We start from the raw sequence: 25,317 nt of genomic DNA on the forward strand, positions 1-25,317 counted from the left end.
GTACACAGAGACTTTGAAAGCATAGAGCCGGAGGGCGGGGCTTGAGTAGGATTCTTAGTGTCTACCAATGCTGTTTTTAACCTCTACCACAAGAAAAATATTTGCTGAAAGCCAATCTAGTTCCCACGTGAGTCTAACTCCTTTATTATTTTTCCCCCATGCCAATCGAACAAAAAAGAAAAAGTGGACATATATTCATTTTTAAAGAATATCTGTTTCATACCATGAACCTATCTCAGGAGGAAGAATGTTCTCGGTTGACACTTATTCTGTCTCAAAACACACACTGGATATTTCATTTTTAATGCTTTGCCTACTGCAAATTCATTGTAAATGAACTCACTCCACTGATAAAGCATAAAACCTTTTAAAAAAACAACAGGGCGGGGCTTCCCTGGTGGCACAGTGGTTGAGATTTCACCTGCCGATGCAGGGGACATGGGTTCATGCCCCGGTCCGGGAAGATCCCACATGCCACGGAACGGCTGGGCCCGTGAGCCATGGCCACTGGGCCTGCATGTCTGGAGCCTGTGCTCCGCAATGGGAGAGGCCACAACAGTGAGAGGCTCGCGTACCGCAAAAAAAAAAAACAGGGGGACTTCCCTGGTGGTGCAGTGGTTAAGAATCCGCCTGCCAATGCATGGGACACAGGTTCGATCCCTGGTCCAGGAAGATCCCACATGCCGCGGAGTAACTAAGGCCGTGCACAACTTCTGAGCCTGTGCTCTAGAGCCCGCGAGCCACAACTACTGAAGCCCATGTGCCCTAGAGCCCATGCACCTCAACTACTGAGCCCACACACTGCACTACTGAAGCCCACGTGCTCTAGGGCCCGCGTGCCACAACTACCGAGCCCGTGTGCCACAACTACTGAAGCCCGCACGCCTAGAGGCCGTGCTCTGCAACAACAGAAGCCACTGCAATGAGAAGCCCGTGTGCCGCAACGAAGAGTACCCCCGCTTGCCGCAACTAGAGAAAGCCCACAGGCAGCAACAGAGAGCCAACACAGCCAAAAATAAATTTTAAAAATTAAAAAATTAAAAAATAAAAGTTTGAAAAAAAAAAAGCAAAACAGGATAACCCAGTGATGTCCAACAGTCCAGGTCAATATAACCTCACCTTTGATGTGGATTGTGACCCACAAGTACACTACCAAGCTGTTACACGTACTTCCTTAGGTGAGTTTAAGCTGTCTTGCGGCTGTGGGCCTCTCCACAACTGTCATCTATCTATGCATCAAAAAACTCAGAAAACTTCACAGCAGCATTCCAAAATGGTCTTTATTTTCACATCTAATACACCAATAAGAGTTGGAATAGAAAGAAGCTTCTGACTTTCAACTTTACAGTAAGGCCAAATCTTTTCCTATCCTTAGGTCAATTTTATAATGAATAACTGGTGAATGTAATAGGTTGTGTGTCATTTACCACGGTGGTAAATGAAGTCATTACTGCTGTTCAAAAAAGGCCCTAAGGCCATCCTATTAGAAAGAGATAAATGGCACCGAGTGATGTAACAGAACTAAAAAAAGACCAAGGAGACATCTTTGTTCTGTGAGATCAGAAGCGAGAAAGAGACGACCTGGCTGAAATAAAACAACAGACACATGAAATTTCTCATTTGTAATTTTAATCGAAAGCATTGCTATTCATTTTTTAAAGTCTTTCCTTATAAGCACCAAATTTTAATACCTATATCAATTTGGGGGGAAAAGAAACTCCCGTCAAGAGCTTCCCTCCAGAAGAAAACAATGATGTTCATTCTTCCAAACAATCAAATTCGAAGTCTACCAAAACAGAAACAAAAGAAGCCCACACAGAAAAACAAAAACGAAAACAAAAATCACATTCTAGAGGTTCAGTGCATTTAGCAGCCTTCACTGTGCTGTCTAATCATCCTTCAAAAAAATAACACCCTAGCTCACCAAAATATACACTTTCCATTTGATTTTTAAATTAAAAAATAATTAAAAAAAGGAAACTTGAAGGAATTCACAACTAATTGCCTGACTCCTTTCGATGTCATGTACAGCATATGAAGGTCAGGAAGGCTATTTGCAGCACACATGATTAGGGGAAATTGATTTTCAAGGTTTAGCTTTCTTCCAAACAGTGTAAAATACCCACCTGCACAAGGAGTCAAGGAATAAGAACAGGTAATTCAAGGAAAAGCAGGCATCACTTCAAATTTGTTTACTGGCCTACAAACTGGAAGATGGATGAAAGCCTCAGAGCTTACAGCACTGTGGTAATGAGAATGAAGACCTCTTAAACAAGGGCACTTTGCAGCCAGGATGCCCACCACCTGTGACGTCGCGGGGTGGGGAGGGAGGGCAGCAGGTGAGCAAAGAAAAGATTAAAGGGACACAAATATCCTCTCAGGTAACACTTCTGCTTGCAAGGACTCTAAAATGTTTTGGGGAATTAACAAGAGAGGAGAGACAAAGACAAGAGGGAGGTGAGAAGTGGGGTGGGGGGGATGGGAGGAAGAGAGAAAGGAGGGAGGTGGGAGAAGAGGGAGCTAGGAAGAGAAGGGGGAGAAAGGTGGAAGGATGGAGAGGAAAGAGGAACCAGAGGGGAGCCAGAGGGCGAAAGCCTTTTCTCCCGGTGTCATCAACTGCTTTCTAAAGTCTTTCAATGTATAAAGAAGAGCTGGAAAAAAAAAAAAAAAAGAAGAGCTGGCTATAACAAATGCTCTGGAGAGGAACCCTGATGAACATGCTCGCCTGTTCGCCAGGGAAAGGTGTCAAAGCTCTCCACAGGCCAGGAGGAACCTGGCGGCCCCTCCTCCCTGGGAGACTGTCATGGTCACAGAGCTCAGGCTAGCAGGCAGCCATGAAACCTGCTCTCACAGGAAGCTAGACCCTGCCACCTCCGGTATGGTAGCTTTGGTCTACAGACCACAGTCCGGTTTTTAGGAGGAAGAAATGCACTATAAATTTCCAATGACAATGCTTTCATTTGGCATTTCTGTGGGTTCTTTTCTTATTTCCCTGGACTAACTTTACTAAGTGGAACTAATGGAGAACATCAACATTAACTTTATGATGCCCACCATTATTTTTAGCTCTATCTCTACTGCAAATCAGAATCAAGTGAAGTGTAGAAACTAATATTAAAGTAGGGTAATTTTAACATAAAAGGACAATGAGCTTCTTCAGTCAGCCTGCTCCAGCTGGGACGGTGTCTAGCTTGGGGCTTCTGAAGCTTTAAAGTGCACATCAATCTCCTGGCAGGCTGGTCAAGACAGGTCACCAGGCCCCACCCTCCAGTGTTTCTGACTGGGCAGCAGGCTGGGGCAGGGCTCGAGAAACTAGTTCCCAGGGGATGCCACAGGTCTGGGGACTGCCTGTGAGAACCAGTGGTGCCAGACCATTAAAACCACCTGAGAAGCTGTGTCAGGCCACACCCCAGCATCTGAGGGGCGGGGGGTGGGGGGGTGGGGACCAGGGCCTTACATGTACTATACAACTAATTCTGTTTCTTTAAAATGTTAAACAGGCATGATATTTACATGGAGGTTCTGATTTGGCAACACAATGTGGTCAAAGGATACAATTCCAAGTATGAAGGGACACAGACGATCTCCTTCGAGAATTCCACAGGACAATACAGGTGCCCCAGCTGTTCTTCATAGAGTGACAGGGCTTCAGTCAAATTGACACAGTTTCCCTAAATCAAAGAGAGAAAAGCAAACAATAGGATTCTTAAGTCCTACTGAACGTCCCACTCATTTGAAGGTCTCTAATAATGAGCAATTCTAGCTTTAGATGAAAGTTCAGCTCTGAAAATGAGATAAGGTTTCTGTACTTTCACAAATTGCACTGAGTTCTATTTATAGATCCATTAGCTCATTATCCTTCTACCTCATTTAACAAGCCATTTCAAATTATTCGAGTATGAAGCAACAGAAACCAGTGAGACCAATTTCTCATTAGTGACACAGTCATTGTATCAACACCATGCAATTAGCAAAGATTCATACACATAACCCATTCAAAATAGTCACCACTGTGTTGAGAATGAAGTATCAAAAAGATAATGTTCTTGGCTTCCAGAAACTACAACCCTCTTAAGAGTCTAAGATGTTGACACAGAACTATATTCACACCTCTGTGCTTTCCCCCAAAATCTGTGATTTATTTTATTTATTTCAATAAGAGAACAAAAGTCTATTCAGGATGTATACACTAAGGATATTCCCCAGTTCTACTCTTTATCAAACATTTTCTCTTGACTTCATTGTTCTAATTTTTCTCCCTTTTTTGCCACCCCTTTTCTGTCTCCCCAGCAGGTAGGAGTGCTCCATGAAATATAGTGGAAGTCTGCTGGGAAAGATTTATTTTTTGAAATGTGTTCTTTTTTTAAACTCTTGAAGTATAGCTGATTTACAATATTGTGTTAGTTTCAGCTGTACAGCAAAGTGATTCAGTTACATATACTATATATATTATTATATATTATATATATATATATATATAGATAGATAGATAGATAGATATATCTATATCTATATATCTTTTCAGGTTATTTTCCATTACAGGTTATTACAAGATATTGCACATAGTTCCCTCTGCTATACAGTAGGTCCTTGTTTATCTATTTTATATATAGTAGTTTGTATCTATTAATCCCAAACTCCTAATTTATCCCTCCTCCTCCCTTTTCTCCTTTGGTAACTATAAGTTTGTTTTCTATGTCTGTGGGTCTGTTTCTGTTTTGTATATAGATTCATTTGTATGTTTTTTTTGTGGTACGCAGGCCTCTCACTGTTGCGGCCTCTCCCATTGCGGAGCACAGGCTCCAGACACGCAGGCTCAGTGGCCATGGTTCACGGGCCCAGCCGCTCTGTGGCATGTGGGATCCTCCCAGATGGGGGCATGAACCCGCGTCCCCTGCATTGGCAGGCGGACTCTCAACCACTGCGCCACCAGGGAAGCCCTGTATTAATTTTTAGATTCCACATATAACTGATACTTGATTCTGGACAATCAAGGATAAATACAGTGACCCAGCTCCTTCAACTTTCTTCCAGCCTCCAACTTAGATAGGATATGTGGAGCTGCAGCAGCCACTCTAGGACCATTAAAAAAAAAAAAGGTGAAGAGAATCAGAAATGCTGGCCAAGACACAGGAGAGCTGCTGAATGCATACAGTACCTGCATAATTCTACAGCAGTGATTCTCAATCTTTAATGTATGTATGAATCATAGGGGGCCTTATTAAAATGAAGATTTTCATTCAGTAGATCTGGGGTAGGGTTTATCATTTGAGCACAATTTTCCCCCAAGGGCTTTTCATAATGGATTTAGAAAACAAGATGGATATTTAATACCAACAATTTCCTCTTAACCTCTAAAATTCTTATATATTTATTTATTTAATTTGGTTGCGCAGGTCTTGGTTGCGGCAGGCGTGCTCCTTAGTTGTGGCACATGTACTCCTTAGTTGTGGCCAGCAGGCTCCTTAGTTGCAGCTCACCAGCACCTTATTTGCAGCTCACCAGCACCTTAGTTGCAGCACATGTACTCCTCAGTTGTGGCTGGTGGGCTCCTTAGTTGCGGCTTGAGGGCTCCTTAGTTGCAGTTTGCTGGCTCCTTAGTTGCAGCTCACAGGCTCCTTAGTTGCAGCATGCGAACTCTTAGTTGCGGCATGCATGTGGGATCTAGTTCCCTGACCAAGGATCAAACCCGGGCCCCCTGCATTGGGAGCATGGAGTTTTAACCACTGTGCCACCAGGGAAGTCCCAACCTCTGAAGTTCTTAACATTTGGAAGACAACTGAATATATGTGCTGATCACATTCTCTCATAAGAACTTTGCTATCAATTTGCCTCAAAATAGCCAAGTATAATGTAAGATGAAAATTATTCACATATAATAAAGCAGCCTGTGATATAAGCGTTCCTGAGGATGGCTTTCAAAACCAAAGAACCAGTCAGTCATGGGCAAGTGGGTAGACAGAACTATTCCAAGGGCTGGCCTGGGCGGTTTTAACGTAGCACATTCGCTCAGCACATCGTCATCCTTCAGTGCCAGCCTGTTTAGTAACCCATCATCTAGGGTCCTGCAGTGGGAACTGGCCAAAGTGCCCTTGGCCAGCATATAATTTGGTTTCAACATCAAGTTCACCATGACAGTACATAAACACCACATGTGTAATTTAAGATTCACAAATAGAAAACACTGCCCGGTTGTTTATAGAACACCTCACTACCGGGGAAGCTATAGAATGGAAATGCCACCAAGGTTCACAGTTCAAGGTTTTCCTTGCCATCTTAAAAATGACACCATGCTCTCTCTTTACAGAGGGTATATGGGAAGTCCTCCTTACAAAGAATGTGGTAAAGAAATAGGATAGTTTCAATTTATGCTTCCCCAAAATTGTCAAAAAGCAGTTTAAAAAAGAAAAAAAAAACCCACAGATACCTACCCAAAAAAAGTAATGTGATACATTTCACTTTTCTATGTATTTAAATGGAACTACACTGTTCTTTTCTTACGACACATGAAGGATGCATAATAACAATCTAATAGCAAAGAATTAAGAAGTTTCTCCTTGCCTCATGTTAGCTGTGGGTGACACTTGCTTTATTACTTTATAGATTTTAGTTCTGTTTGTATCTTTTACACAGCTTGTGTGATTTCTGTAATATAAAAAAGTCTGGACTTCTCTGGTGGTCCAGTGGCTAAGACTCTGCACTCCCAAAGCAGGGTGCCCGGGTTCGATCCCTGGTCGGGGAACTTGATCCCACATGCGTGCTGCAACTAAGAGTTCGCATGCCGCAACTGAAAAGATCCCACATGCCGCAACTAAAAAAAAAAGTCTGGAAGAATACCTCCTTAAGGACACCATTTTTATCTAGTTCAAAAGCAAGCAAAAACAATATGATGATTTAGCAGATCACACGTGTGTAAAACATCTATAAAGAAAGCACAAGAGTAACTGAAACAAAAAAATCACACTAAAAATGGGTTACTTCCAGAAGGCGGGAGGGGATTAGGGAGGAATGCAGACGAGTCAAGCGTACTGGTAACATCCATGACTGCGGGGGGACGGGGAAGTTAATATCTTTGTATCATAACTAATATGAATACCACACACATATTTTTGTACTTTGAAATAACCTACAGTTTTTTTTTATAATGAGGGGTGGGGGGAACCTGCCTCCTAGTCCCACAAAAGCAATTCTTCCCTGGATTCAAATTCCCCTAGCCTGCCAGCGGTGGATCGATGAATCCCCACACATTCCAGGACGCCTTCCCCAGCTCTGTGGCCCACAGACAAGGCTGTCTTCAACCAGCCACAGTGACACTAGTGACATCATGAACTTGCCATTGTGATGCAAGCAGTTTTAGGCAGGAACATTTAGCTTTTGTCAGTCACCAAGTTAACAAGCCAAACAACATTTTTGTCCCATCTTTAACCTTACTCCATTTCTAAGCTACAGGCTCAGGGAAGGGGGGTGGGTGTGAATTAAAGGTATCTCCTGAGCATACCACGTGGTAGTTTTTGAAAGTATTACACTGTGGGAATGACATCAGTACATACTGAGTCAAACCACACTGCAGCTCTTGACTCCTGCTTCTTCAAAGGCCTACGCCCCCTTGGTTCATATGACACATTCAACCACCCAACATACTGTGGGATTCCTGGGTATCATAAAAAGAGATCGCCTTGAGTTTCCAACTATAATGAATGCGGGGGTGGGAAGGATGTCCTAATACATCTTTTGGACAATTCTTAGAAACCAGCACAGCCTTGAGTATTTAAGGTGATTTTTAGTAAAAGTTGGCTGGCAAAGGCCAGGTTATCAAAGCCTGAATCATTAGTATTTAGGAATGGGCGGGGATGATCTGTCAAGTAAGCCTTTCTATTAGTTGTTCATACTGAGAAAGCAGTTCCCCAAGGAAGCAATGTACCAGGTAAATACAACAAAAGAAAACACTCGTGCTTTCTTCCTAACGGTACCTATTCTCTACTATAAACTGACTGGTTTGCAGTAGATCCAAATTGTTTTCAGTCACTTTTGATTAAAGATGTCAGAGCCTCACAGTCTCCCCAACTTAAGCTCCATGAGACTTCTATTTGCAGAAACATAAAAAGAACCAAATTCTATCAATATATGCTCTGCTTGAGAAATATCCACTTATGAAAAGCCCAACTCACTGAATTCGGGTTGTTTTTATAAGAATAAGACCACTTGGTTTGAGCAGGTTTCATTGTAGAGTTCCTGTAAAGCAGGGGTCAGAACCCTTTACAGGGTTCCTGTAAAGGGCCAGACAGAAAATATTTTAGGCTTTGCAGATCATATAGTTTTCACCAAAAGTGCTCCAAAGCTGCCGCTGTAGCAAAAGCAGCCATGGACGCTCTGTAATGAATGGGCATGACTGTGTGCCAAGAAAACTGCAAAAACTAGCAGTAGATGAGATCTGGCCCGTGGTTTACAGATCCCTGGACCCATGGCTTTTAAAAAGTCAATTCTACAATGTGTTTTAAAAATCATTCTTAAGGATCAGGGTAAGAAAAAGTCCATTCGTCGACAGTTGTCTGTTCCCTTGAAGCTTGCCAACACTTTCACCAAGTGCAAGGTCCAGGATTAATTGCCCGTGCAGGGGGAGGAGGAAGAAAACAGGATGGGATGGAAACTAATTCAAGGTATCTCTTAAGTTGCCCAGCTGTTTTCGGCACTATGAATCTCAGATCCCGTAAACTGTCTGGGGTCTGCTTAAAAAAGTCTCCTTGGGAGAATAAAGTTAGGACCTTTCTAGTAGCTCTTGACATTTAACTATAACAATGCTTTAAAAAAGTTGGGGGGGAGGTGGAATTCTCCTGAAAATGCTGAAGAATTACAGGGACCAGAGTACAATACTGTTTATCTTCTGCTTATGAATCAAGGGATTTTTGTACCAAGTAAAAAGACAGATCATCAATTAGCTGCTTTTGCTGTCATTTTCGAAAAGTTAAGGACTTTAGTAGGTTATATATATATGTATTTTTTACATTTCAAGAAATACTAACTTCAAACCTTTTAAAATTAAGAATCCCCTAGAAAATGAGGAAAATACAATTTGCTTCCACCTGGTGGCAGCAGCTCATACTACAGCCAGAGCCGTTTATGAAATTATGTAGATGGCTTTTCCACTAAGAATCTCCTAGAGGATGAGGGGAAAAACCACGGTCTGTGTCTCCATCTAGTGGCAGTAACTCATACTACAGCCAAAGCAGTTTATGAAATTATGCTGATGGCTTTTCCACTAAGAATTTCCTAGAGCAGCGGTCCCCAACCTTTTTGGCACCAGGGACCAGTTTTGTGGAAGACAGTTTTTCCACGGAAGGTGGGGGATGGTTCAGGCGGTAATGTGAGCCATGGGGAGCGGCAGATGAAGCTTCGCTGGTTCACTCGCCGCTCCCCTCCTGCTGTGCGGCCCGATTCCTCACAGGCCACAGGCCGGTACTGGCCCATGGCCCGGGAGTTGGGGACCCCTGCCCTAGAGTTTGGGGGTGGGGGGTGGAATCACAGTCTGTGTCTCCATCTGGTGACAACTGCTTATACTACATCCAAAGCCCAAGTTTAATAAATCAGAAGGTTGTGGTAACAGGACACAACAGAACTCATTAATTCCCGAAAAATGACAGGTCAGCTATTTACAAACTTACTGCTTGAGAACATAATCCAATTATACTGGTCTGTCCTTGAAATTTTTTTCAGTACAATACGGTTTTATTTATCCACTTCTCTATTACATCTTCAACTACTTCCTTCCATATTGACAATGTTGGGGATGATAGAATTAATATATTGCATAATTGCTCAATTGCTTTATGCCACATTACAAATATAACAACCTCAATAACAATACTAATACCATCACCACCAACATGATTACTGAAAATATACAAAGGATTTTTGCATATACTTGTCCCAGTCTCCCCCACTCACCACTATTTTTAATAGTTGTACTATCCCTACATTGTCAGAGCATACAGCCATTACATACTATACGCACTCCCTTTTAACCTTCATTTAGTCTTAATTTTACAAGTAACTAAATAGTTAGTGCTACCATTAGTCTTTATGTTAATGTCTCCTTAAGTATTTTGGCTGTGTGAAGCACAAAACATAAAATCTGAGAGTTTTGGGAAAAAAACACTTAAGTAAGTCTATACCTGTGTAAAATATTTCCCATCCTGTTTCAATACTTTCATTGAGAGGTCAAGAATCAGTCTGAGAAACTCCCATGTGGAATCTGGATGTAAAAAAAAAAAATTAAGTTTTATAAATATGAGTTTACGTGCATGAGAAACAACATCTAAAGTCGAACATTCACATTAATATTCAACAATACAAAAAATAAGAAATAGCCATGAGCTTCTTTAAGACCCAATATTCGAGGGCTTATTCGTGAATGACAGCATACTGTCACATATTTTGTGTCTTGGACACACGTGCACATACACGCATACACAAGCAAGATCAAAAGCAAATGTGCATGTACGTAGCAGTGTCCTCACCATACCCATAAAGATTTGACACAGAGGCAGTGGTTGAAATCTGAAAGACAACAGCTTTAAGTAACGGGGAAAGCAGCAACATCTCAAGAGAGAAACTGCAAGGGTGAGGGTCAGCGAGGGTCATCAGGTGGTGACCCGAGTCTGGAAACTCAGCAGGAAGACAAGGTAATAGAAAAAACATGAACACTGAAATCCTAAGCTAGCAGTAATTTCGAGTGGTGGTCTGAGAAGGGGAACTGTCTCTGGTGTGGCTTAGAAAGGTCACCATATTGTCCCAGTACAGGTTAAAAAAATCACAGTATGTAAAAATAAGTTATCCAACAAGCTAGTGTCTCAATGGTATGAGTCATTTTATTTCATGCTTACTTCAAACAACTGAATTAATTTTTCTCATTTAATGGCAAAACAGGATTTGACCAAAGCCAAATATAGCCATCTTTCCACCTCTGGCCTCAGTTTAACTACCTTTGATAAATGAAGGAACTTTTCTAGACAATCTCTTAAGATCCTTTCATTCTCACATGGTGCCAAGAAAAACGTTGCCATGAACATTATCTTGGTTAAAAAGAAAAAACAGAATCTACCTTCTTCCGGAGATGTGGAGATTGGAACAGCTGTCAAATCATTAATCACATAATCAAACTCTCTCCCTTCTTTGGCGTACCTCTTCAGTACTGGAATACAGTCTTCTATTAGAACCTTCCAGAGAGAACAGGAACAGATGCGGGTGAGCCAACACATATGGAAGTAGTTAAACACTTGTAAAAGGAAAGGGGAGACGGCATGTGGGGGTTGAGGGCCACAGCACCCTGCCGCACAAGCAAAAATGACTTCCACCCATACCTGCTAAGAGCTAAAATTCAGGACCTACTGCATGCTTTACAACTCCTCGCAGGTACTATTATCATCCCCATTTTACAAATAGAGACACAAACGAGAGAGGTCACAAAGCCTGCTCAAAGGCACCCAATAAGAAACGGAGCCAAGAAGCACACCTAGATCTGAAAACCAAGTTCACACTTTTAACTCTAATCTATACTGCCTATCCTACTGCATGTATTTTCTTCTACTTTTAGTTTTTCTTTTATACTAAGCACTGAATGACTTTGTTGTCTATTGATTTATTTTTTGCACCTTACCTCTAATACCTCAAGTACTGATGGTAATAAAGCCATGTGATAAATGCCAGCTCTCACAATCACAGTTATTAACAAGCAGAGTATAGCAGGTAGAAGCTGGAATTCTCATACAGACCCTTTACAGTAAATACAGGAAATAAGTTTGGGGTTTGCCGTATCTTTGGAGTACTGAAGCTATGAGCTAGGGACCCACCTAGCTGTAGGCAAATTCCTGAACAAGAAAGGAGTTATTCTCCTTGTCTTTTCATTTTTCTACTTAACAAAAAACATGTTCGTGTATATAAAAAAAAAAATCACATGTAACAAGTCAGAAATCGAGCTTGCCACAATTCCCTAAGATAAACTATTCCAGATCTTTTCCTATAAATGCTCTTACACATATCCTCAAAACCACAATTCTTGAAGAAACTGGATCTTCCTGTCCGGTTGTTACATAACTCGTTTCATTTAATGCATCAAGTGCAACCATGCAAAGATCTAGAAGGCACTAACACCTCAGCCGCCTCCAACTACGTATCAGTCTTGTTTGATATGTTCAGTTTTCCCTTGTGCTCAAAGTCTTGTGCACATTCACCCGCACATAAACACAAATGCTTGTTCTCGTTTGTATAACTAGGATCACACACATCGTTCTGAACTTGGCAACTTTCACCTAACACCATTCCAGGTAATGATGTTTTTTTAAAAATATTAACATACCACTAAAAGTGCTATATATTCTTACCATCGTCAAGTCTTGGTCTCTACAAACACAGCCATAACAAACCTCCTTGTATAGATGACGGTTGCCTGGATGCCCAAACATTGGGTTGCCAGAACAAAAGGCATGTGTACTTTACTTTTTAATTCTGAAGGCAATTCTTGCTCCATAAAGCACCTGTGTCCTTGCAGCCTTCCCAGTACTGGATGTTGTCCCCGTTGTTTTATTTTGTCGAGTCCCTTGCTAACTTTTCACAAGAACTTCACGCCACCAATAGGGGCAAGCAGCTTGTCATAAGTTTGCAGGCTATTTGACTTTCGTCTTCTGAAAAGTACCAATGAAAGCGAGTACCCCTAAAGCCGAATTCCTCTGCCAACTTTATGATTAACCTCTCTATCCAAAACTTTATTCCCTTTCTTGTCCCACACCTGTTCCCCTCAAGCCTGAGGAGTATCAAAGAAGTTGGGGGCGGGGGGTGTTGAAACTGAGCAGGGCCCTGCGGGCCCTCCCGGGTACAAAACCTTTCTGTATCCCTACACCTAACAATCTGATACATAACTCTGGGATCTTCGACAGGAACTAAGGCCCCCACCCACGTGGAGGCTGGTAACTTCAGGCTGAGCACAAGTACTTACAACCATTAGACTGATGACTGAGAATCCAGTTAACACCACCGGGGTACCTCACCACCAACCAATCAGAAGAAAACTACACACCCTGCAGCTCTCCCCTCAAATTTGCCTTAAAAAACTCTTCCCTGAAAACCCATTAGAGCTTGACCTGCCTGTTCCTGCTTGGCCCTTGCAATAAACCTTTCTTTGCTCCAAACGCTGAAGTTTGTTTGTTCGGCCTCACTGTGTATCAGGCACACGAATTAGGTTTCACCAGTTTTGATGAGCCAACCAAGAGACTGTGTCCGAGACAGGTCGGCCCTGGCCGAGGGCAGCCTTCTTCCCTGAGTCCCCAACAGCCACCAGAGCTCATTTCACTCAGAGGAATTTGGAGGGACGCTCCCTGGCGATGCCGGATGCCAGCCCTTTCAGCACAGGACTGTTTAGAACCAAGAAACATTCTGACCTACGGCCCACCTTAGGTATCGGTTTGGGCTGAGTCTCTCCAGCATGCGTGAGCTAGGAATTCTACCGGCTCCGTCTAGGTTCATTCCCTTTCAGGAAGTGAGCCACTCTGGGTTCACTGAGAGTCAATCTGATTCTCTTTTGGGAGTCAGACGAATCTGTTTGGAGGCCTCCATCTGGGAGTGGGAAAGCAATTTTGAAATATACCTTATCTGATCTCTTGTCTATGCGACCGTATTTGTTTTTTATATCTGTGTATCAGTCAGTACTTGCATTGGCTGGTTAAGATATCTCTGGTAATGGAGCTCATACTGACACCATGGTTATTCTTCCCTATTGCACTGGCTTCACCTACAGCAAAGAAATCTTCCCTTCTAGTTACAAAAAACATGTTCACGTAAAAAAAAAAAATCACATGTAACAAATCAGAAATCGAGCTTGACACAGTTCCCTAAGATAAAGGGACTAGGGGACTAGGCTTGGTCATTTGGCTTCACCTCTGATAGGGCATTGGTTGGCTCTCTCCCTTTCTGGGGCTACGGAACTGTGGCCCTGAGATTGTTCTGCATTGCATTGGTTTGCTCTTTGCTTGGTATTTGACACCACCAGCCATGAATAACTGTGGATGAGCACAGCTCTGGCCCATCTTGTAGTCCCCTAGAGTACATTTTTCAGAACTGGGAGATCAGCTTTGCTCCCATGAATGAAAGAAAATATTCATCGTAACACTGCCTGGCCTCAGTACGCCTTGGGATCTGGACAACAATGGCCCTCTAAATTATAACAGCATCTTTCAACTAGAACTGTTTTATAAAAGGGAAGTGAAATGGGGTGAAATTCCTTATGTATAGGCTTTTATGCTATGTCGTATCTAACTGAGCCTTTTGGAACTGATTTGGCTTTTATTTTGGGTGTGAGCATGAGTGTCTTGGTACACGAGTCCCAATCCTGTTCTCTCTTCCTGGTTTTAACCCTCTTTAAGGGAGTCTTGGTAACCTGAACGCTGATTCAAGTTCATCTGGAAGGGAAGCATGTGAATGTGCGTGAGTGATATGTATTACTGTCTATTACTGTTATTGATTTAAACCGAATTGGCTACTTACAAACTGAAGGAAATCTCACCCTGAAAATGGCTAAGATGGGGCTCTTCTGACATTCCAAAACTAGTTTGTGTGTGCACAGTTAGTAGAGGTTAGCTAATACCTTGGAGATGAAAATGATCTACCTGGGCTCTCAGAAACTTTAATCGTCTGTGATCCCTGACACCGGGGTGGGAGTGGGGGGGACGGGGACAGGGAAGGGGGCTTTTTAAACACAAACAGGAAAACTTTTACATCTGTGTCTATATAGACATATGTATATCTATGTGTACATTATAAATATGTGTCTATCTCCAAATGGCATTGACAAGATTGGTTTGTGGATGAGTTCCATTTAACTGACCTAAACAAAATTATGTGCTTATTTAAATTCTCAGAAATATAAAAAACTAGTTAAATTTCAGGTTCATGTGATCTGGGAAACATTATTAAATTGATATTTGGTATTAAATCTAACTTAAGCATGTTGGTTTAATATACACATGTCTTTAGAGTCATCAGTATTAAGTATAATACTTTTATTGCATCTAGGGTTACTGAAAGTTCATATTGTTATAAAATTTGTCAACAAAAAAAACAACTTGATGAGACATTTGAGTAAATTAAATGTAAATTAGGTAAGTTTTCTAGGAGAAACTTTCTTTTCAAATGTTTAAAAAATAAGGGAAGGGCTTCCCTGGTAGCGCAGTGGTTGGGAGCCCGCCTGCCGATGCAGGGAACACAGGTTCGTGCCCCAGTCCGGGAAGATCCCACATGCCACGGAGCAGCTGGGCCCGTGAGCCATGGCCGCTGAGCCTGCGCGTCCGGAGCCTGTGCTCCGCAACGGGAGAGGCCACAACAGTGAGAGGCCCGCGTACCTCAAAAAAAAAAAAAAAAAAAAAGGCTGATGACGCATGCGCCCTTTTTGGCCAACTGCATCATTGTCGAAGTTCTGCCGCTTTTCATGTGCTTTAAAGGCGAGTCCAATCTACCTCTTGAAAACTGTTTCCTGCAATTCTGCATTGCTTTCAAATCCTCTTCGTTGCCTTACCTCAATATATTTTTGGACGATAGTTATCATTTATAACTCTGCAGGTTTGTGAATTGCAGTGCCCCTGAGCTCCATTTTTCAACTCGCTTATTCAGGAGCTGGCCGCAAAACCCCAGGATTGCTTCAGGCCCTATTCTGGTTCCGGGGGGCAGGCTGATCCTTTGGTTAATTCTTCTTCCTGATTGGAAATTAGAGTGACATGTGCCTGTCCAAACACCTAGAGCTAGTCTCTCATTGGTTCCCCTACTTCCCGTTCATCCTCCGGCCAAATTGCACACTGTATGAAACAGGAGGTTAAAGGTGCTGATTCTCCAAGTGGGGAGATTGTTAGTAAAGCGGCTGGAATGGCAAACCCGCGCACCAGGAGATGAAAAATGAGGTGCGTTTTAGAAACCTTTCCCGATCACACGGTGTACCATCGTCTGGGTTTCCCATGCAGGTTGTAGCTATAGGAAGATTTCCTTGAACCTGGAGATTTGGGACCCTTGGAATGGGTACCACGCAGTATTACTTTAAAGGGTCTGCATTTGCTCACCCAACCTCACCAATCCTCTCAGCCCCAAGATTGCCCAGCCTTATGTCTCATCCAGCTGTGCGTCTAGATGTGGTCAATCCAGGTTGCATCACAGCCCCTGAACGAATTTTGTAAAAATTTCTCTTTCACTGTCTTTTTTTTTGTAATTTATTTTTATAATGGGGTATCTGATTTTCACTGCTGTGTTTATGCCGCTTTACACCCACTTGATTCACTTACAAAGAGATATCAATAAACGTTTTTTTAAGATTCTTAAAAAAAAAAAAGAATAGGCTGATGCAAGACTGGAGTTTGGTTTTTTGGTTTTCTCTCTCTGCTGGCAAAACAAAGTTTTCTTACAATGCTAAGCTGCTTTCAATAACAGATTGTGAGTTTTTTTGCCTTTCTGAGGGATCTGACTGTAACTTTCTATATTTGCCTTTGAGATCTTTTATTGTCACTTTGGTTAGGTGAATGGGTATTGTTTCACAATGACCTATGCTCTTATTTGACCAGGTGTTTTGAAATTTTTTAATATTTTTGACAAACGTCCCAAATATCAAATTCTAACTGATGTTCTTTTGACCTCCAGCTAACTTTAGGATGCTTCAGAAGAACCCTAAGGCATCTCAGAGATTAAATGAACTAGGATACTTCAGTATGTTAAATTACATGGGAAGCATTGTCAAATGAATGTTAAGCCTTATCAGGTTATACGGTATGGGCAAATGTTTTTATATTCTTAAAATTATATGAAACACAACATTATAAATCAACTATACTCCGGTAAATTTTTTTTAATTATATGGAATTTCTCAAAGTCTGGTGTGTCCTGATAAAATGTTACTCATAATTCTAGTTATTATAACCAAGTTTTTGGTCAATTACATTGGGATCAGGTGTTTAACTGTACCTTTTCAGTTTTGTCACTCAGTTACTGTTTTACTGTTTTTCCAAAAGTGCTTCATCTTCAAGAAGATTCATAAAAAGGACTTTTTGACATGTCCAAGTCTCATAAATTTCAGATCATATCGATGAACTGGGTAAGCAATTACAGAATCCTAACAGAAAAACCTGGCGTCTTCATAAACACTGTTAACAAAAAGGATTACTGAGTGAACTGGTGAATATGGTTATAATTTTTATGGTTTTTGTCTAAAATACTACTGGTTTTGATCTGTGTTTTCCAGATATAAGGAAACACTTCCCCTCAAGCTAATTATGACTTACAGCAATGAAACAATGATTTTTTTTTTCTACCTGAGCCCTCCAAAAATTGGCAACTCAGATTTCCCAGCAACCTCATCAAGGTGAACAAGAAAGGTCACTACCTGACAAGCGCAGGAGTCTCAAGATGTTTTGGAGACCTCTAGAAGAGAGGAATTCACCCAGATCTACAGACATGGCAGGCAGAATCTGTGGCAAGCCCTTGGCATAGCTTTCCTGGCCCTGAGGGGCCTTTTAAAAATTCAGTCTGGGATTCCTTATGAAAAGTTCCAGCACAGCTAACTTAAAGGATCAATTACACGTATGTAAATAAATCAGACCAAGTTTGTGAAAGTCTGATTTCCATAATTTGGCTAAAATATTTGGTAAAAAATGAGGGTAATTTTGGAGAAAGATTGTTTCAATAGATATTAAATTCTAGTTCTGTTGGGGTCTGTATTTATTGCCTAAGACTTACTTCCCAGATAGCTCCTTGTTATATAGTTGTAAAGTTTAACCGAATTATTAAAGACACTGAGCTTGTTTCTGAAGCTTATAACAGCAACCTATCTTGAGATGAAGATCAGATGTCCCATGACCTGTGTGTGACAAGGCCCTATCAAAATTGAAAGCTACTGTGTTAACCATATTGTTGCCCCCAATGTTCAGGATAGAAAGAAAATTTTCTAGTGAAGTTGTCAGGGTATAACTACTCATACATGACATATATAATTGCTAGCTTTAAGTCTACTGCTAAAAGCACATACACACTGCTTGTGTTACAATTCGGTATAATTAACTAAATGTGTAGCCTATGAAATGTTTCCCCATTAGCATACCTCTGAGCCTGTTGACAGCATCTGACTAGTTTTCCCCCAAAGTAGATACCTAGGCAAATTTATATAAACAAAAAGGAGGCCTAGCACAGAGGAACATGAAGGACCCAGGGGGAGGCAGCAACCACCCTGACATCGAGGGACAAGTACTTTGGTCTACTGAAAGATTTGCAATCAAAAGGGGAAATGATAGAAAAATCTTCACATATGGAAGTATGGGGGAGTCATTCTGGCTTATACACGGTTTAACTTAAACTTTACTGACCAGAGCGGCCTGGTCATATGGTACATATGCTTTGGCCATTGAGGAGGGGAATGAATTTGTCAAGTCAAAATGGAAGACATGTGGTTCAGACATCCAAGGTAGAACTAGGTGGCCTTTGAGGACGTGATTTTAGACACATCTGTCTTGTTGAGAACTTGAATTTTCTGAACTGTATCAGACTCTGGGATACCACCAGCCATTCTCAAAGTAGTGCTGGCAGCTGCAACCTTATCTCAAGGTCTCCTCTTGTAACTATTAAATTTTTTAGACAACAAAACTGCTTTAGATCATACATTAGCAGAAAAAGGAGACATGTAATGGCCAATAGCTCCTTTCATGTTAATATCACATCAAAAGTTATAACCTACTTAGGGGGAGACTTGTAACCAGTTAATGTAATTTTATCTAAGTGCCAGGTCCAGATTGGTTTTCAGGCTCATTCTCCTGAATTTCTCAGGGAATGATATCTACTTTCCAAGGTCTGTGTGGGTTGTCACTACTACTCCTACTCCTAGATCTGGCACACCAAAACAGTGGACTAAAGAACTGAGATCTTTTTTTTTAAAAGAATTGTTTTGATGTGGACCATTTTTAAAGTCTTTATTGAATTTGTTACAATATTGCTTCTGTTTTATGTTTTGGTTTTTTGGCCGTGAGGCATGTGGGATCCTAGCTCCCAGACCAGGGATCAAACCTGTACCCCCTGCATTGGAAGGCGAAGTCTTAACCACTGGACCACCAGGGAAGTCCCAGGAACTGAGATCTTAATCATACAAGACTCTGATTCAAGACTTGGAACTTGGGAGTATTTCCAACTCAGTGTCCACTCCCCAAGGTGAGGCAGGACTATGCCCCATTTTAGCAGGAAGCAGACAGACAGGTCATCACCCCATTCCCTCAAAGATTTGGAGAAGGTTGAAACAGGGGTGGGGTATTAAAACTGAGTCATCCATCTCCCCAGCCCCCAAAAGTGGACTCCCTCGGCGGAGTTTATGATTAACCTCTTTATCCAAAAGTTTATTCCCTTTCTTATCCCACACCTGTTCCCATCAAGACTGAGGAGTATCAAAGAAAAGGGGAATTTAAAGTGAGTGGGGCGCCGCAGGCCCCTCCCAGGTACAAGTCTTTCTGTGTCCCTATAGATAACAATCTGATACATAACAGAGTTCTTAACCAGGAACTAAAGCCCCCACCCAGGCAGAGGACAGTAACTTCAGGCTGTGCACAAGCACATGGACCCAGCCTGGCTGAAACAAGATGGCTGATGATTTGAGATTTCTTTAACACCACCCTGGTACCATCAACCAGAGGAAGGTCACACACCCTGCACCTTCCCCCAAATTTTGCCTGTAAAACCACTTCCCTAGACACCACCAGGGAGTTCGGGTCTTTATCACATGAGCTGCCTGTTCTTTGCTTGCCCTTTGCAATAAACTTTGCTCCAAATTCCATTTCAGTTTGTTTGGCCTCACTGTGCACTGGGCACACGAACTTGGGGTCTACAACACCAGTTTATATCCTTTACACCTTTAGTTAATATTTTAAAATATTAGTAGGGGCTCTTTGTATTATTAAAGGGATTAATTCCCTATCATGTTTGTTGCCATTATTTTCAGACTTTTGGCTTGGTTTATATAGTATGATGTTACTACTTACTGGTTTCTTGTCTTTCATTATGAGGTTTCCCAACTCCAAGGTTAGATACTCTAAATTTCTCTAAATGTATTAGTTTTAGTATCTAGAGCTTAAGTCATCTGAAATTATTTTTTCTATGGCTTCTAGGGTTAATTTTGTTCTCATGCAGATGGACAGCCCATTATGTCGACATTTACTAAATCAACTAAACCTTTTCCCAAACTGAAAACACTTAGGTCCATATATTAGCTTTGTGTCTACACAAACACCAAGGTGTGGTCAAGTCTCTGTGCCATACTTCTATATTTGTCATCATCATACTTCCTCTATTTGCTTACTGTACTTCACAGTAAATTAATAAGAGGACAAATCTCCCTTCACTGTGATCTTTTTTTAATTTTTTCTTGGCGAGTCTTAGATAATTACGGTTTCAAGAGAACTTCAAAATCATTTGGTCTAATTCTAAAAACCCCCTTGGGGATTATGGTACTTTTTCATCTAAGAAATAACTTGTCTCTCCACATATTCACACTTCAGTTGCTTGTCTATCAATAAGATCTTAACATAATTCTATCAGTCTCAAAATCATTCCTGTTAAATTTATTCCTAGTATCAACTGGTTATTATTTTGAAAACGATTTCTGGCCCACACTCAATTTCCATTCAAACGTTTGCATTTACAATAAGGAAAAAAGTTTTAGTCTGCCTTTATCCTATCGCTACACCAAATTCTCATGAGTTCAGCTTGTTTTCTAGATGAGTTTTCTATATTTTGTGAGCATTCATGTCCTCTGCAAGTAATGTGGTTCTGTCTATGTTTCTACTGTTTTCATTTTCCTACCTTACTGCATTAAGGAGTCAAAAACAAGGTTAAACAGAGCATCCTCTTCTACTTCCTAGTTTTAGTGGAAAACGCTTATGTATTTTGCCATTTAATACAGTATCTTTACATTTCTGATCGTTTCTATTATGTTTAGGTAGTTTCCCTTCTCTTGTAATTTTCTTACCAAGTTTTTATTAAGACTGCTAAATATTCTCAAATGGTTTGTCACCTGTTAATACCAAATTATTTTATTATTTTTATAATGGATTGTGTTGACAATAGATTTATGGATTGTGTTAAGAGATTTAAGATTCATATCTCTTCGGGCTTCCCTGGTGGCGCAGTGGTTCTGCCGATGCAGGGGACGCGGGTTCGTGCCCCAGTCCAGGAGGATCCCACATGCCGCAGAGCGGCTAGTCCCGTGAGCCATGGCCGCTGAGCCTGCGCTCCGCAACGGGAGAGGCCACAACAGTGAGAGGCCCGCGTACCGCAAAAAAAAAAAAAAGATTCATATCTTTATACTTAACTAAATTTTTTTTGGACATAACTGAAAATTCTTTAAACTGCTAGATTTACTGCTTATAAATCTATTTTCTAAAAAAGGATAACATTAATTATGTTTTATAAATGATAAACAGTTGCAAGGACCTGGTATTTTTTTAATGGTAGTATTTTAATGGCTAAGGGGCTTGCCTACTGCTGTCCCACAGACCAGGAACCCCCACCCCTTTAGAGCTCCAGGAAAACTCTCAGCCTCAGAAGAATTTTTCAGACTCCCCCTGGTGGCTTTTCTGTTCCTGAAAGGGAACTCCACAGTACTGAAGGTTTAGGTTTGCGGTTCTTGTTACATTTTTTTCTTAATCCATAAGTCAACCTAAGGAGCCGCCAGGGAGACATGAATTTGAAACATTCCTCTAAAGTTACCCTATAAATTGCCCTTTAAACTCCCTAAACTTACTGTCTTCATCTACAAAATAGAAACAGTTGCCACTTGATACACATGTGAGGATTAACACTGTAGGCAGAGGGTCTGGCTAACAATGCAAACATTTGCAAACAATGGTAACTTTTAGCTCATTGTGAAAAGTCTGTCATGCTCTGAAGAACCTAAATTCCCCCTCTTCTTTTTCATGTGTATAGCATTATATTTTGACTTCCGTGTATACTATAGTATGCTCACTGCCAAAAGCATAGTTTCCATCCATTACCATACAGTTTGATCCCCTTTAGCCATTTCACCCTCCCCTACCCCTTCCCCTCTGAGAAGCACTACTCTGTTCTCTGTATCTATGTATTTTTATTTGGTTTGTTTTTTTCCTTTATTTAAATTTTTTTTTACATTCCACATGAGTGAAATCAGTATTTTTACAGTATTTTTCTTTCTACATCTGACTTTATGCTAAGTGGAAATAATACCCTCAAGGTTCATCCACGTTGTCACAAATGTCAAGATATCTTTCTTTTTTTATGGCTGAGTAGGATTCTATTGTGTATGTATACACCACATCTTCTTTATCCGTTCATCTGTTGATGGACAGTTAGGGTGCTTCCATATCTTGGCTATTGTAAATAATGCTGCAATAAACATGGAGGTGCACGTATCTTTTCGAATTAGTGTTACCCTTTTCTTCAAATAAACACCCAGGATTGGAACTGCTGCATCCTCCCTCCCTTTTTAAACTTTCCAACAGTGTAAGTGAAATACGTACTTTCTTTTCCTTTTGCCCATAAAACTATCACAACTGCATTTTAACATTGATATAATTTCTCTCTGTTTAAAAAATTAACACACGTGGGCTTCCCTGGTGGCACAGTGGTTGAGAGTCCGCCTGCCGATGCAGGGGACGCGGGTTTGTGCCCCGGTCCGGGAAGATCCCACATGCCGCACAGCGGCTGGCCCTGTGAGCCATGGCCGCTGAGCCTGCGCGTCTGGAGCCTGTGCTCCGCAATGGGAGAGGCCACAACAGTGAGAGGCCCGTGTACCGCAAAAAAAAAAAAAAAAAAAAAAGAAAAGAAAAAATTAACACATGTACCATGAAATCGAATTTGGATACACACGTATTAGAGAACATGGGTAGGTGTAGGTAATTTACATAACAAATGAAAGCATTCATCTATATGTTTATAAAACTAGAGGTACACATTTAAGATTCTGGACAAATAAAAATATGCATTTGCTTAGTTATCTTGTTCTACCTAATAATGTAGGTATGGGCACCTAACATATGAATCCTCAAAATACAATACAAAATGTATCCTATAGGGCTTCCCTGGTGGCGCAGTGGTTGAGAGTCCGCCTGCCGATGCAGGGGACACGGGTTCGTGCCCCGGTCCGGGAAGATCCCACATGCCGCGGAGCGGCTGGGCCCGTGAGCCATGGCCGCTGAGCCTGTGCGTCCGGAGCCTGTGCTCTGCAACAGGAGAGGCCGCAACAGTGAGAGGCCGCAACAGTGAGAGGCCCGCGTACCGCAAAAAAAAAAAAAAAAAAAAAAAAAAAAAAAAAAATGTATCCTATAAACTATAATGATCAGTCAACTTACAAGCACAGTAGAATTTAGGAACTTATTTGCTTAGCAAGAATCAATTATTCCTACATCAAACATCATCTACACCCTCTAATAAATACCTGAATTCCTTCTCAAAGACCCAGACACAGAAAGACTCAGGCTAAAGAGACAAAAGTCAAAAGTGGTGGGTTGCCAGGTCATAAAAAAGGTACATGGCATCTTTTATACAAGAATGACTTAATGTTATTAAATTCAAAGAATCTGGAGTTAGCCATTTCTTTCTTTCTTTCTTTCTTTTAAACTATATGTACACACCTTCCCTGAATACAAATGTATATAGAACTCACATAAAGAGAATAAAGGATAGCAGAACAGGCTACCTCAAAATACGGTGCTTTGACATATTGAACATTTTGAGCTGTAGGCACTTGAAAAACAGCAAATGTAGGGAGAGGCTTTCTCTGAACTCCCCTTTATCTGCCTAAAGACACATCCTCCAAAAGGAATTCAACTGCCATAGATCCCCTCCCCGAGGAATTCAACCAGGGAGGATGGCCTCTTATCACAGCACATAAGGCTGACACCACACCCAGACAAACTCTGTCACAAACTATCATACTTCTTTTTCTACTCTTCTAAGGGCCCTGTTCATTTTTCCTAAGTCATTTATTCTCCCTTAAGACTCCTACATCCCTCTAACCCTATTAGGATCATATTTAAGCCTAAATTCTAAAGCTACCTCTGAGTTGCTCATTTTTCTGTGCATCTCCCATAAATACATGAGTTTAAAACATTTAATAACTTGTTTTTCCTCTTGTTAGTCTTTTATTACGGGGGTCTCAGGCAAGTACTAGAAGGGTAGAGGGAAAATTTTTCCTCCCCTACAAGATGACCTATCATCTTGATTATTTATCTTCTTAACCAATTATACTTAAAGCTGTTTTCAGAAGGCACAGTTCTGATCAACATATTATCAGTTGACATAATAAAAAAACATTATCTGATAAATATAATTACCTGATAGCAGTCTCCTTTAAGATTGTCTAGGACATCACCACATGTTTTTCGCATGTATTTCTTACATCCGTCAATCACCATTTGGTCAATGTTCGAAATAGGTTAAGGAGAAATTTCCCCTGGATTTGGATGTATCAAAGAATTCTGAGATATACTTTTTAAAAAGGTTAAGATGAACATAACATTTTTTAACACTAATTTGCGTATCGTAAGTTTAAAAAATGATAAATGAGACAATGACTTCATTTGTTGTGCACCAAGGACACTCAAAAGGAACTCAATTTTCTTCTAATGAAGAAGCCATTTCAGCAATTGCTGAACAGTAGACACAGTACAAAGGTTACTTGCTCTTTAATTCTCAACCCTGCTTCTTTGTTGGTAGCCATATAAAAAGGTACTGGTGGGCTTCCCTGGTGGCGCAGTGGTCGAGAGTCCGCCTGCCGATGCAGGGGACACGGGTTCTTGCCCCGGTCTGGGAAGATCCCACATGCTGCGGAGCAGCTGGGCCCGTGAGCCACGGCCGCTGAGCCTGTGCGTCCAGAGCCTGTACTCGGCAACAGGAGAGGCCACAACAATGAGAGGCCCGCGTACAGGAAAAAAAAAAAAAGGTACTGGTACTAAGTCGAAATGTTTGTTCAAGGTAGTCTTTATAACACATTTACCTCGTAACATTAACTTGAGTCTTAAGACAAAAAACGAGGAAGAAAACAAACAAAGCCCACTTAACTTGATCTCTTATACCACAAAGGATATCTCTACCATAGTGACCATCTTTGGTTTCAGTTTGACTATTTCACATAATATGCCCCCATCTCCGCCTCCTAGAATCAGTACATCTTTGCCAGTGTAATCTTCTTTGCCGCTGCCCATGATGGCCCGGGTATACGCCAGATCACTTTCCGCCAAATCTAGGGAGAAGAAACATCCAAAATGGTGACTATAACCAAAGCCATAC

General features: G+C 41.2%; 1 protein-coding gene across 1 annotated transcript in view; it reads right to left on the reverse strand.

The window, feature by feature from the left end:
* Positions 1 to 1,619: 1,619 nt before the first annotated feature.
* The window catches only part of SMS (spermine synthase), a 50,777-nt gene continuing 27,079 nt past the window's right edge, over positions 1,620 to 25,317 (reverse strand). Inside the window, exons 6-11 of the mRNA XM_060002716.1 lie at positions 25,116 to 25,270; positions 24,363 to 24,452; positions 11,099 to 11,213; positions 10,170 to 10,249; positions 3,556 to 3,671; positions 1,620 to 2,126 (exon numbers count right to left, since the gene is read on the reverse strand). Of these exons, the coding sequence (XP_059858699.1) occupies positions 2,087 to 2,126; positions 3,556 to 3,671; positions 10,170 to 10,249; positions 11,099 to 11,213; positions 24,363 to 24,452; positions 25,116 to 25,270 (596 nt within the window). The 3' untranslated portion in view covers positions 1,620 to 2,086. The remainder of the gene's footprint in view (positions 2,127 to 3,555; positions 3,672 to 10,169; positions 10,250 to 11,098; positions 11,214 to 24,362; positions 24,453 to 25,115; positions 25,271 to 25,317) is intronic.

The sequence above is a fragment of the Delphinus delphis genome, chromosome X (assembly GCF_949987515.2).
Source record: "Delphinus delphis chromosome X, mDelDel1.2, whole genome shotgun sequence".
Classification (NCBI taxonomy): Eukaryota; Metazoa; Chordata; class Mammalia; order Artiodactyla; family Delphinidae; genus Delphinus; species Delphinus delphis.